This window comes from Rosa chinensis, chromosome 2 (assembly GCF_002994745.2).
Source record: "Rosa chinensis cultivar Old Blush chromosome 2, RchiOBHm-V2, whole genome shotgun sequence".
Lineage (NCBI taxonomy): Eukaryota > Viridiplantae > Streptophyta > Magnoliopsida > Rosales > Rosaceae > Rosa > Rosa chinensis.
Window position 1 is genome coordinate 62742294 of NC_037089.1, and position 13363 is coordinate 62755656.

The 13363-nt window shown below is 39.2% G+C and overlaps 1 protein-coding gene across 3 annotated transcripts; it reads right to left on the reverse strand.

The window, feature by feature from the left end:
• Positions 1-746: 746 nt before the first annotated feature.
• On the reverse strand, positions 747-2452 carry LOC112190831 (protein ELF4-LIKE 4). Of its 3 annotated transcripts, none has more exons than XM_024330332.2 (2): positions 2126-2452; positions 747-1406 (listed from the first exon to the last, which is right to left on the reverse strand). In XM_024330332.2, exon 2 carries the CDS (start codon positions 1365-1367, stop codon positions 1023-1025), a length of 345 nt encoding a protein of 114 aa, XP_024186100.1. In that variant the 5' UTR covers positions 1368-1406; positions 2126-2452; the 3' UTR covers positions 747-1022. The 3 variants fall into 3 exon arrangements, with proteins under 3 accessions (XP_024186100.1, XP_024186098.1, XP_024186099.1); XM_024330330.2 differs by having other exon boundaries at positions 2238-2434; XM_024330331.2 differs by lacking the exon at positions 2126-2452 and adding an exon at positions 1607-2112.
• Positions 2453-13363: the final 10911 nt, after the last annotated feature.

The window sequence follows — 13363 nt, forward strand, 5'->3', positions numbered from 1 at the left end:
AAGTGCTTTCTTATGAAATTAAGCAACAAACAGGTCAAAAGAGCAATCATTTACTAATGAGATTCTAAACTAGTGGTGTTTGTTCCAAGACCATTTTTAATCCAAATCTGCTTTTGGTCATTAAAGAAGTGCAAGATCTGACCTCTCCACAAAGAAATACTGCTGGAAAATACACAGCAACTTCAAAACATACAAAACTTGCTGGCTGGGCAATTGGGGGCTCCAGTTTATACCCAAACGGGCCATTCTCAACAGAGCCCCCGCTCCCCGCCCCATTTTCCCATCCCTAGAAGTGAAAACAGTATATACAAATCTCCCATTCCACACCAAAATAAATTCCTTTTCAAAAACATGGGAAAAGAATAAAGTGCCTGGCTGAAAGTTCATATCCAAAGCACAGTATCAGGAAAGTGTGAAAACCATTAGAATCAAAAGATGAAAACCCGATCATATTTCAGCTTTTATGTTAGTCTAGAAGTAGATGTTATGATTTATGGACTGCAAATTCTAAAATATAAGTAACTAAAGATTGGGTAGAGTCGGTAGACTAATTAATCACAACAGAAAGTGCATCATAACATGCAACTCAATCATGACAAAGGTTCAAAAAATCAAAAAGTAATATCCCCAATACTTTCTTTTTCCTTTCTGTTTTACTATTCTTCTTCTTCTTTCTAAATTGGATGTATCATATGCAAGATCTATATAGATTGAAATTGAAATGGTAAACAGTAAACCATCGATCATATCATTAAGGATATCTAATTTACACAGATGTAGAAGATCCAGAGTTGAAAGTGAAGACTTCAAGGCTATACTTTTATACTGAGATTTTCACCATAGTTTGTGGCAGTAAAAATGTTGCATAAAGCCTCAAATAGATAGATATTATTGATACAAAAGAGCAACACAATCTTATAAGTTATTTCCCTCTAGTATCACAAATTCACAGCTTTTTTTTCCTTATTCAGTAATTGAAGACTGCAGGATCTATAACTACAACAGAGCTAAATTTCGAACAATTACCCGGATCTAATTCTCTTCTCACTAGATTTTCCATCCGATTTCAAAGTCCCAGCAGATTCTGCTTCTGATGAGGCTTCCATTGACCTGGAAAAATTGCTGGAGAGATCAGCGTAGAGATCTACCACCCTTCTAATGTTGTTGTTAAGCTCTCTAATTAAGCCCACATTCCTGCTGAGGTTATCAGGGATCTTGGACTCATGGTTTTGGTTAATCTCATTTATTAGCAATCTGTTCTGATCCAAAATGTCCTGTACTTGTACAAAGCTCTTCTGAAATGTCTGCACAACCTTGCTATCCAACTGGGTACCATTTCCTATGCCAGTATATATACCACCTTCCATCTAATTTGACTTAAACCAAAACCAAAACCAATGCTTGTCCTGCATCAGAAACAGTATGTATGATGAAAACGAAAAAGAACAAAACACGAAACAAACTATACTAATATTCAAATCTAATCGGCACCCATTAGTTTACTGCTACTTCCAAGTACAATTTACATGGAAATCTAAAAAGAAAAGAAAGTTCATGACTGAATTAGCAGGAAGATGTTGGCAGAGAAGAAAGTAAAGTCTCAAACCTTAGATTTCCAGTATCCCTACAAATGAACTGTGCCCGGTCAAGGTTTTTAAGTAACTTTTAGATTTTGACAAAAAGGGCCAAAAGAGGTGAATTTTGATTCCGTAGAGAAAATAGAGGTGAATTCTTCTATTCTCTCTTTTTCTCTCTATTCTTTTGATACAGCTCTGCAGCACAGGTAACTTACCAAGCAGAACCCAAAAACCTGACAAGGAGGTTTTTCTTGCCTAAAAGCATAAACCCCTTTTATCTTGAAAAGCAACCTTTGGTGTTCGACTGTTCACTAAAATATCTAATCCAAAGTTTGGATTTTGATTTCTAAAATTGGTCAATAAAAAACTCTACTTCCAGAACACAACTTTGTTTTGATTCCAAACTGTGCAGAAAACAATAAGACAAAACAAACCCTGAACTCCAAAACAGCAATCTCTAATTTGGAAAGAAACCAAGTCAAAATTGTGAGCTTCAAAGAATGATTTACCACACAACCGGGACATAATGGAAAAAAAATGATACATACCCATGATTCCAACACAACCCAGAAAAGTTTTGTAATTTTCCTAAGCATGGAAGATATGAAACATAATACCGTGAAGGAATGAAAATTTGCTAGAGAAAGTAATGGGATTTACTTATTTACGAGATTGGTGGTGGTGCTGTGGCGGCAGGGACCAGAAAAATCATGAGAGAAACACAGAGAGCAGAGAGAGAGAGAGAAATAGATAGGATCTTGTGCAGCAGAGGAGATTTGATTGACAGCCACAAGCCCACAACCCACAGCAGGAGTTGTTTTCTCTCTCTAAATCTCTCTCTCTCTTTTAGCTCCTCGTTCACTTGACGTATCTTTTTTTTAGCTTCAGTCGTTGTCGTGGTGCGGGGGGAAGGACTACTGTGTGGGAGCGTGTATGGAACATACAACTGTGTCACAAGGAACCGCAATAAGATGACAGAGGAGTGGATAACCAACATAAACTAATGGCTGTGACTTGTGAAGGACAATTGCCGAGCTCAGCCTGATGCGGGATAACTGTTTAGATTATTCTAGGGGTCCTTATTCTGTTACTCTGTCTTCATTATCGTGGGGGAAATTTTGTAGCGAGTCTCCGTCATATTTATAAGATCGCTTTTAATTTTGACGGTCTTCAAATAGAAATGTATTTTTAGTCAAAGACTGTATTATGGATTTAATGATATCGTTTATGAGATTCACTTTGTAATTACATTTCGGTAATCTAATCATTTAAGTTTTGGAAAACTAGTCAAAGTTCAAGCCAAGATAGTTAATATTGGATAGATTCTGTTTATCCTCACATTTAAGAATTTTAAACAATTTCTTTTAGAAAAATTTTGTTTTGGTTCAGACTTACAAAAGTGATATATGTAGACGTAAAATACAAGGATCGATTATCAAAATGCGATCACAAAATATAGTTCGAAAACAACAAAATAGTATAGTGAATGATTGACTGAGTGTTAAGATATCCAAAAACAAAAGAAAAAAACATTTCCAGAAATTATATTTGAGTTTAGGAGGGAGACAATAATCAATAATTTACTTAATTTTTGGGTTCATCTTGTTTTAGGGAATCGATATTTGAGAGAGAATTGTTGTGTCTTCTCATTAATAATATGGGCATCTTTATATAGAGGATTACAATGCATAGAATCTGAATTGTACAAGGAAATGTAATCATACATTGAATAGATATCTCTAAGATTATCTTTAATTAAAACTCTATTACCACTATGTCAAGTAACCCAGAGTATGAGCTAAACACAATCTGGATTTACTTAAAGAGGTAATGACCACTCACACAATTTTAGACTAAAAAATGTCCACTCACTCCATTAAGAGTTTTTTACTCTCATTTACCCGATTTAACATTCATTGACAGTATTACCCTCCTTTTAATTAATAAATTCCATTCATCTCTCTCTCAGACTCACTCTCTCACCTGGATCTCGCCGGCCCTCCCTCCTTTCACTCTCACCTCGATTTCTCTCTTCTCTCTCTCAGACTCTCACCATCTACTACGACGACGCCTCGTCTAACTGCTCTTCTCCGGCTCCGTCGACAAACCAGATCGCACTGATCCTTCGTTTTCTTCTCCCATAGCCGATCAGGTCCTCGCAATCTTCTTCTTCTTCTGCACCTTCCACCGCAATGTCGACCAAGCCCTCCACCTCCTCGACCACCTCAGCCTCTGTGGCTACCGGCCCGACCCGTTCAACCTCAGCAGCGTCATCCACACTCTCTGCGACTGCAACTGCCTCGAAGAAGCCCACAACCTATTTGCCCACTCCTTTGACTCAGATCTACAACTCAGGTCATCGGCGAATCAGACAGCTGCAATCCCTTTCTCTGATGTTGCTCGTCTCTCATCCTTTGATAAATTCCATTTCTCTTTCTTCCTCTCAGAGATCGAAGCCCAGCCATGTCCGACGAGGAGCACCATTTCGAGCCCAGCCATGTCCTTTTAATTTTGTGACGGATTAGATAGTGAAGAGAGAAAAGGAGCAGGAGGAGGAAGAAGAAGAAGGCATGGGGTGCATGACGTGGAGAAGAGGAAGGCGGTCCGGCCGGAATAGGGCTGGAGGAGCGTGGGTGTCCACAAGGGAAGCATGGGTGGCTGGAGAAAAATATAGATGATTTTTTTTTGGTATACTTTGAACATATAAATTGTGCAATTGAACATATAAATTGTGTCTGTAATGTGTTCCTTTTGGTTTTGGGTGTTTATGCAATTCTTTTGAGGGAAATAATATGATTATTGGGGGCAATAATATGATTATTAGGAAGCAATAATATGATTATTGGAGGACAGTGATATAGTTATTGGGGGGGGGGGGGGGCAATAATAAGATTATTTATTTGAATAAACCTACAAAACCTTCAAAATTATAAACATCTTCATTGTTTATTAATTATTGATCCCTAATAAACTTGTTACTGGAGGCAATAATATGTTCATTGCAGGGGGGCAATAATATGTTTATTGGGGGGGGGGGGCAATAATATGATTACTGGGCATAAAAAAGAATTAATTTGGTATTAGGGAAATAATCTCTTATAATGTTTTGGGTAAATGAGGTTTAAAAACTGTTAGTGGAGCAAGTGAGCAATTTTTAAGCTGAAATTGGGTAAATGATTATTTCCCCTTACTTAAACACTCCCCTTTGTGTCGTCCAAACATGGTGCTTCTCTCGTTGTCTTGTCAAAAACCTGTGGGACAAAAATAACCTCAGTCGAAGAGGGAAAAGAGCACAACACACCCTTCACGTTTCGAGATCAACATGTGGACATCTTCCCCTGATGTCTGTGTCTCCCCCTGATGACTACGATCATGGGAGTTCAGATAACTTTCGCATATCAATTCTTACACCATGTTTCTCGAACGTGGATCCATGACTTAGTGAACAAGTCTGCCACATTGTCCTCAGATCGAACCTGGTTCACTTTGATCTTGAGGAGCTTCTATTGTTGCTGATTGTAGAAGAACTTAGGTGATATGTGTTTGGTGTTGTCGTTTTTGATGTAGCCTTACTTCATTTGCTCAATGCAAGCAACATTATCCTCATAAATGCTAGTAGGCTCATCTGTGGTAGATTCCAAACCACAATTACTTCGAACATGTGTAACTATGGATCTAATCCATATACATTCACTAACTGCTTCGTGAAGAGCAATAATCTCTACATGGTTCGAAGAAGTAACGACTAAGGCCTCCAAGATATCAGCGGTCTTACCCATGGTAAATACATAACCAGTTTGGGAACGACCTTTGTACAGGTCAGACAGATACCCAGCATCAGCAAAACCTTCCAAAACACTTATGTCATTTTCGAATGAGGAGAGAGAGCGCAAACCATTGTTGATGGTGTTCTTGACATATGATGGGTCCGAATCCATCGTCTCTCTATAGGGATAGAATAAGCCCATATCAATCGTACCACTTAGGTATCAAAAGATATCTTTAACACCAGTCCAATGACGTCATGTTGACGCAGAGCTATATCTAGCGAACAAGTTCATGGAAAATGAGATGTCCAGTATTGTGTATTGTGCTAAGTACAATAATGTGCCTATTGCACTTAGGTAGGGCACTTCTACCTCTAGTACATCTTCGTGGTCTTCTTTTGGACGGCATAGATCATTCTTTGGGTCAAGACTATAGACGATAATTGGGGTGCTTGAAGGCTTAATTTTGTCAGTATTGAAATGCCTAAGCATCTTTTAGGTATCAGCTGATTGATGAATCAGGATACCGTCTTTGAGGTGCTCAAGTTCCAAACCGAGGCAAAATCGTGTTTTCCTAAGATGTTTAATCTCAAACTCGGATTTCAAGTGTTCAGCGATTTCCCTCAACTCTTTAAGGTGCCAATTATGTTCATGTCATCGACATAAACCACTACTATAGCAAATCCTGAACTTGTTCTTTTTATGAACACACATGGGAATAGTTCATTGCTAACATATCTGTTCCCAATCAAGTAGTCACTTAGATGGTTATACCACATCCGTCCGGATTGTTTCAATCCATATAGTGAGCGTTTCAATCTTATTGCAGACGCACTCCGTGGTTTAGAGCAACTTGATTTGGGTAACAGAAGTCCATCTGGGACCTTCATGTATATCTCTGTATCTAGATCCCCATATCGATATGCAGTAACCATATCCATAAGCTGCATGTTCAGTTTTTCTGAAAACTACCAAACTGACAAGGTAGAGGAACGTAATAACGTCCATTATAGGAGAATAGGTCTCCTCATAGTCGATTCCAGGGCGTTGTGAGAAGCTTTGTACCACAAGGCGAGTTTTGTACCTTACAATCTCGTTTCTCTCATTACGCTTTCTAACGAATACCCATTTATGACAAACTGGTTTGGTGTTGGGTGGTATTGGTACAACTGCCCGAATACCTTTCTCTTTGCTAGAGAATCAAGTTTTCTCTGGATCACATCTTTCCATTTTGGCCAATCAGCTCTACATTGGCATTCATCAACGGAGCGTGGTTTGATGTCATTGGTCTTAATAATCTCATGCGCTACTGAATACGCGAATACATTATCAATGATGATGGAGTTTGTTTCCCACGTCCCATGTACACTAGTGTAATTTACAGAGATCTCTACATTCTTAGGGATAGGTTCTGACATTGAGGCGTCCCCCAAAAATGTCTCTTGGTCATGACCATAATCCAAAACATTCTGAATGGACGAATTTTGAGTATTGATGATCAAAGGATTTGTTTGTACCTCATTCGTTCTCTTTTTAGGCCCAGTATCCTTCGAACCAATTGGTCTACCACCCTTTCTCGCAGGAATTGCGGCCATAGAAGCCATATCACTGCCAATCTAGGCAGTGGCGCCATCTCCTGGTGTCACATGAGTGGCGTTATGTCCAATATTTGGGATGTCAATCCTTGTAGGCACGTTTGCAGCAGGTATATGTGATCTCGTCACTTTAGTAACATCAGAAAACTCATCAGGCAGAGTGTCTACTACATTCTGGAGCTCGATAATTCGTCGCACTTCAAGTTCGGACTGTGTAGTACTGGTACGGGGATCGAGATGAGACATAGTGGGGACAGACCACGACAATTCATGTTGTTCCTGTTGAACATTTATGTTCTTATCTCCCCCTAACGATGGGAAGATTGTCTCATTAAAGTGACAATCCGTAAATCTAGTGTAAAGAGATCGCCTGTCAAGGGTTCAAGGTAGCGGACGATAGTTGGAGATTCATATCCAACATATATGCCTATTCGTCTCTGTGGACCCATCTTGGTACATTGTAGCGGTGTAATAGGCACATAAATTGCACACCCAAATATGCGTAAGTGCAAGATATTAGGCTAGTACCCAGTCGCTGGATGTAACATAGATAAGGTTGGTGGCAGTGGGTAGCAGACGAATTAGCGTCGCTGGGTGCAATATTGCATATCCCCAAGTGGAAACAGAGAGATTGGTGGGCATAACCAATGTCTGTGCTATCATTTGTAGTTGTTTGATAATGGCTTCCGCAAGACCATTTTGGGTATAAACATGGGGAACTGGATGCTCTACATCAATCCCTAGTGACGTGCAATAGTCATCGAACTTTTTCGATGTAAACTCTCTAGCATTATCAAGTTGAATTGACTTAATTGGGTGGTCTGGGTAATGAGCCCGTAGACTGATAATCTGGGCTAGGAGTTTAGCATAAGCATCATTTCGAGTGGATAACAGCGTGACATGTGACCAGCACTGCATGTCAACACATCAACCAATACCATAAAGTATTTAAAAGATCTGCATGATAGTTGAATTGGTCCACAGATAACCCTTTGGATTCTCTATAAGAACGGAATGAGTATTTTGGGATCATTTGCGTAGGATGGTCTCGATCCTAATTTCCCTAAGGAACAGGCTTTGCAAAATAAGCGAGGGGTCTTAGAAGTAACCAATGAGGATTTTGGTTGGGCCTAAGAGTCTGAATTGCTATTATAAGCAAAAGTTGTGACTACATCACCCATCATGGCGTTGGAACCACCGGAAATGGCACCCATGGCTCCATTGCCATGGGTGACACCATTTTTGGCATTGTCAAGGGGAACAGAGGCAGCCCTAGGCCGGCGGTGGATAGCGGTGCGCCAGAGGTGGCTGCGGCGACAGTCACACTAATTACGGGAATCAACCTTTGATTCTTGCTTCGTTTCGCTAAAAAAAATGGATGTCCGTGTGAAGTTTTTAGTATACGGATCACCATGTCAAGACCAAGATGTCCTAGTCGGTCATGCCAACGCCAAAATGTGTCGGAATCCAAGAGATCTTCTCTTATTATGTTATTGAATTCAATAGGTTGAATGGTAATGACATAAAGTCCACTAGATTGACACATAAGGTTATTGAAGATGCGCTTTCGTCTACAATCATTAGAGGTAATGCAAATGAACTCTTTTACGTTCTCAGTATGTGTTTCCACATGGAATCCATTGGCTCGGATATATTTAAAGCTCAATAAGGTTCAATTTGCCTTAGGAGTGTAGAGAGCTTCTACGACATTAATCAAGGTGTCATTTGGCAAGAGAATTGGGCCATTCCATGTCCTTGGACTAATCCTGATGGCCCATCCATCGTAGTCACAGAGGAATATGCAGGCAACATCTCCGAGAATAATTGCCTATGGCAGAGAATGATGTGTGTAGTCTTACTATCCGCAAGACATTGCAGTTCTCCATAATCCATTCCTAAAAGAAAAAACTTGTAATTAAAAAAGGAGTCATAAAGAAAAGAACTCAACTTTTATTAATAAGCCAACATAATTACATTATTGTCTCTTTTACTATAGAGAATCTAATCTAAAAGTAGGCCTGGGCACGGTCCCAGCCCGAGGGTCAATATGCTGAGCCCGAGACGGAGCCCGAAGTTTTCTGGTCGGTCTCAGATGAAGTTTTCCAGCAGTCGGGACCAGAGAGAGCCTGGACAAATGTTTTCCAGGTAGGGTTTCTCGGGTTTTCGGGCCTTTTGCACCATCTCAAGATTTGAAAAATCTGGTGAAGATCCACCACCGATTAGGTTAGAAACATATCAACCGATGAAAGAACTTGAAGAATTTGAGGAGATCGAAGAATTTGACGAAGAAATCCTGCCAAAAACATGTTCGACGGGGTTTAGATGGAGGAATTTGAGGAGGTCGATTGGTTGAGGTTGTCGCTGTAATGGCAACAGTAGCCATGCTCTGGAGAAAGGCATAGTTAACGAACCTCGTTGAAGGAGACGGGGCTGAGGAAGCAAGAGGGAGAATAAGTGGGTCATGATGGTGTTGATATATGTGGGTCGCCGGAGGTGGGTATATCTGGAAAGAGAAGAATTGAAGAGAAGAAGAAAGAGGAGAATAAAGAAAGAAGAAAATCTAGAGGAGAAAACATGTGGAGAGAGGAGGAGGTAAAGAAAGAAGAAAATCTAGAGGAGAAAACATGTGGAGAGAGGAGGAGGAAAAGAAAGAAGGGCCCAACGTGGAGAGAGAATGAGGAAGACTAATAAAAAATATTAAAATATATTTATTAATTAAAGGAGAAGACGTGTGGAGAGAGCGGGAATAAAAGAAAGAAGGGCCCAACGTGGAGAGAGAAGGAGGAAGACTTATAAAAAATATAAAAAAAATATTTATTAATTAAAAGAAGGCTCAACGTGGAGCCTATAAGAGAAAGGCATGTGGCATAATGGCATATATAACCTATTCGGGCTTTTATCCGGGCTTTCATGGTGGTGTATTCTCAGGTCCGGGACCGGCCCATTTTATTCTTAAACGGTCCGGGCCTCAAATTTTTGTGTTTTTTTTTTTCTTAAAGCCCGGCCAGAACCAGATTGTCCGGACCGGTCCAGGCCTGTTTTTAGGGTTTCCAGGTCAAAACGCCCAGCCCTATCTAAAAGCTAGCTAATGTAAAACAATGGTAGTCATCTAACTTCTTTCGGTAACTCCAAAGAGTAGAGAGATGTCGGTAGAGTAAGGCCCACTTAAGCACCACTTATCTCAAAACCTTCTTAGACATCACATTTACTTTGGGTGAGCCTACTTTGAAGAAAAACTAAACAATTGACATTTACTACAAAAATAATATGGCAATTGCCTACATCTCTTGGAAAATAAAAAAACTTAATCCAAATCGCCAAACTCTGGATCTCGGCCCTTGAAGTCTTCCACCCTTAGATCGAGATCGCCATCTTGACCTTCTTGTTCTATGTAATGTGCTTACCTTGCTTCACGATACATCTTATATGAGTTTGCAACATTCTAGGATGCTTTACTGTCACACCGTAACTCAGGGATTTTTTTTTTTTTAGTTGAAGGCATGACTTGTACTAAAGAATAGAAACATAATAAAGAAAAATCGTAGTCCATTTGAATCAGATTTGCAGTACTGAAAGAAATAACCAAGTTGTTTTTCCAGCAGAATTACTAATACAACAGACCTGTAACTTTGGAAAATCATAACTAATTCTAAAAAAATCCTTTTCAAGAGATTCCAATTCTGAAATGATCTTTAAGATGTCTACTGCAACTTTTAAGAAGACACCCACTTTAAATACCCAACTGAAATGTACAGTTTTCAACAAAAAGGCAACTGCGTCAAAAGCTTAGAAACACAATTGCAGATTTGCATATCTCTGTTCTACCTTGAACTTAACCAATGAATTTTAAACATAAGAGCTGGAAAATAATGAAACCAATCAAAGAACTTAGAATCAATTAAAAGACATAACCGATTCCATGAACATAACATGAATTATGGAAAAAGAAGAAATTTATAATGCAGCAAACATAATTATATAGATTACAGTACAAACTTTCTTGATAGTTCATTATTTCCACATAAAATTCAAACCTATATTTCAAAGGCAAACTACAGACTGGCAGCCTTTGCTCTTATTCTAGGGAACTAAACAAAACAAGTCTCACACTTCCTTCACATTAATCACAAGCTCTTCAAAAGGGAAAACTAAACTTCATGTTCAGTACCTGAAATATTTGATAGGGGTGAGCATCAATAGCTCAGTAGGAGGCTAAGCCTCTTTAAATAAACAACACAAACCAGTAATAATCAAAACAGTAATACATGGATGTATGCAATGCTATTTTCATCTATTACCTGTTAACTCACATGGTAAGACACAAAGAGTCTACATCTACCATACCATGTAATTTACCCTTTTTGAGGTGACTCTAGATCAAATAACATATGAATTAACCCCATAACCCAAACCATGATTCCCTTTTTGCTAGTCATCTTACTTAATCTCGATCACCAAAATCGTACAGCTCTATTAGCCCACATGAAATTTGGTCCTTACGGATTAAGCTCAACTACACAAAAGAATACTCCCACATATTTCATTCCCATTCTATTCTATCAAAACCATCCCTCAGATTTCATGAACATGCTAATGAAACAATATGATAAATAACAGATAACACTCATTAACTCATCCATCAATCAAATTTCATAACTGAAATCACATATAGCAACACAGCAACCAAGCAAATTAAATAGAGGTTTCCCCAGATCCCCCTACCTCGTTTCAGAAGTTAGTTTATACTTCTCAGGTTCCTCCTTAGTCTCAAAATTTCTCCTTCCCTCACTTTTTTTTTTGTAAAAACAAATATAGGGAACTCAATCAAGAAAGTAGAACAAACCTGGATATTTATAGTGTATGGCAAAGAGGACAGATTTTAATTCTAGATAGGCACAACAGAGAGTAGATTTAGATGCCAACACCATTGGCTTCCTCCATGTTTCGATAAGGACTGTCACCTCCTGGTTCTAGGTCTCCATCACATGCTTCTAGGGATCCACCTCCTGCTACTAGCTTTGATGACTCACAACTCTGGTAACTGACTCTCCAAGGCTCTTCAGCAACATCGACACCTCCAGCTTCTAAGATTAATCTTATATGGGTGGTCTATCGTAGTGGTCTTGATCCTAAATACTTTAGGTGGAGTGGTGCTTGCAAAGAAAATCAAAATAGGGGAGGAATACGATGAAGATAGCAGACAAGATTTTGAGATTGGTTTGTCGTTAAATGACATCCAACATAAGTATAAATCAATTCGTCTTGGGCTTTTAAAATTGACTTGGGTTAAAAAAAAAACAAATAATGGGCTGGTCTAAAAATATAGAGATAGCATAAATACTTATATATATCTAAACAACACGTCTTGGTGATGTGTGTGTTTGTATATATTTATATATATCACACCATAAAACAATTATACATATACACACACCCATAATTAAGAATATAAATTAATACTCAAGCTAAAATAAAATATTCACTATACCTTTTTTTTTTTAATATTATTAAAAGTATAGGTCGTCACATTTACACACCCTTGCCCAATGTCCGGGTAGTCCACACCCCTAAGACAAGCATCTTTATGGTCAAGTTCCCTTGATCGAGGCTCTTTAGGAGCACTTTGGGGACGACTTCTCTCTTTGGTGGCGTCACCACCATAGCCGGAGGCTTGGCCTCTCTCTCTCTTCACACATTTACCTCCACGGTTTCGTGTATGCCTATCTTGGCAGTTTCCGTCCTCTTGAGAGTGAGAATATGGACCAGAACATCAAGAATTATCGCTTTCCTTAGGGTTTTGCTCCTTGCGCCCTCCCTTGAGGGTGTGACTATAATTAGACTCCGGAATTGACTTGGCTCCCACGGGTCTAGAGTTATAGTTCTTCACAAGTATGTTGTCGTGCTTTTCAGCCACGTTCATGGCACTAATAAGCTCATGAAATCTTGTGATGCGTTTGGCATTGACATCAATTCGATAGTTCTTGGCTATCATCAATGCAGAGATAGGGAAGGTAGAGAGAGTCTTCTCGATCAACATAGTATCAGTGATTTTCTACCCACAGAATTTCATCAAAGATTTGATATGAAGTGCTTCCAAATTGTAGTGAACTACATACTTGAAATCACAGAAGTAAAGGCTATGCCATCTCACTTCTAAATCAGGGAGTCACGAACATTGCCAAAACACTGCTCGAGTTCTACCCATAGTTTTCTTGGGTCTTCCTCATTGAGGTACTCATTCTGGAGCGCGTCATTCATGTGCCTTGTCATGAAAATAATGGCTTTAGTTTTATTTGCCTCTCTCATATCTCTATTCGCTTCAAAAGCGACAGCTTGTTGAGGAGTAAGCACATTCTGACTTGGCTCTTGGATCATACTTAGGATCTCATCAGCCTTAAGATGCTAGCGCACATCACAGACCCAC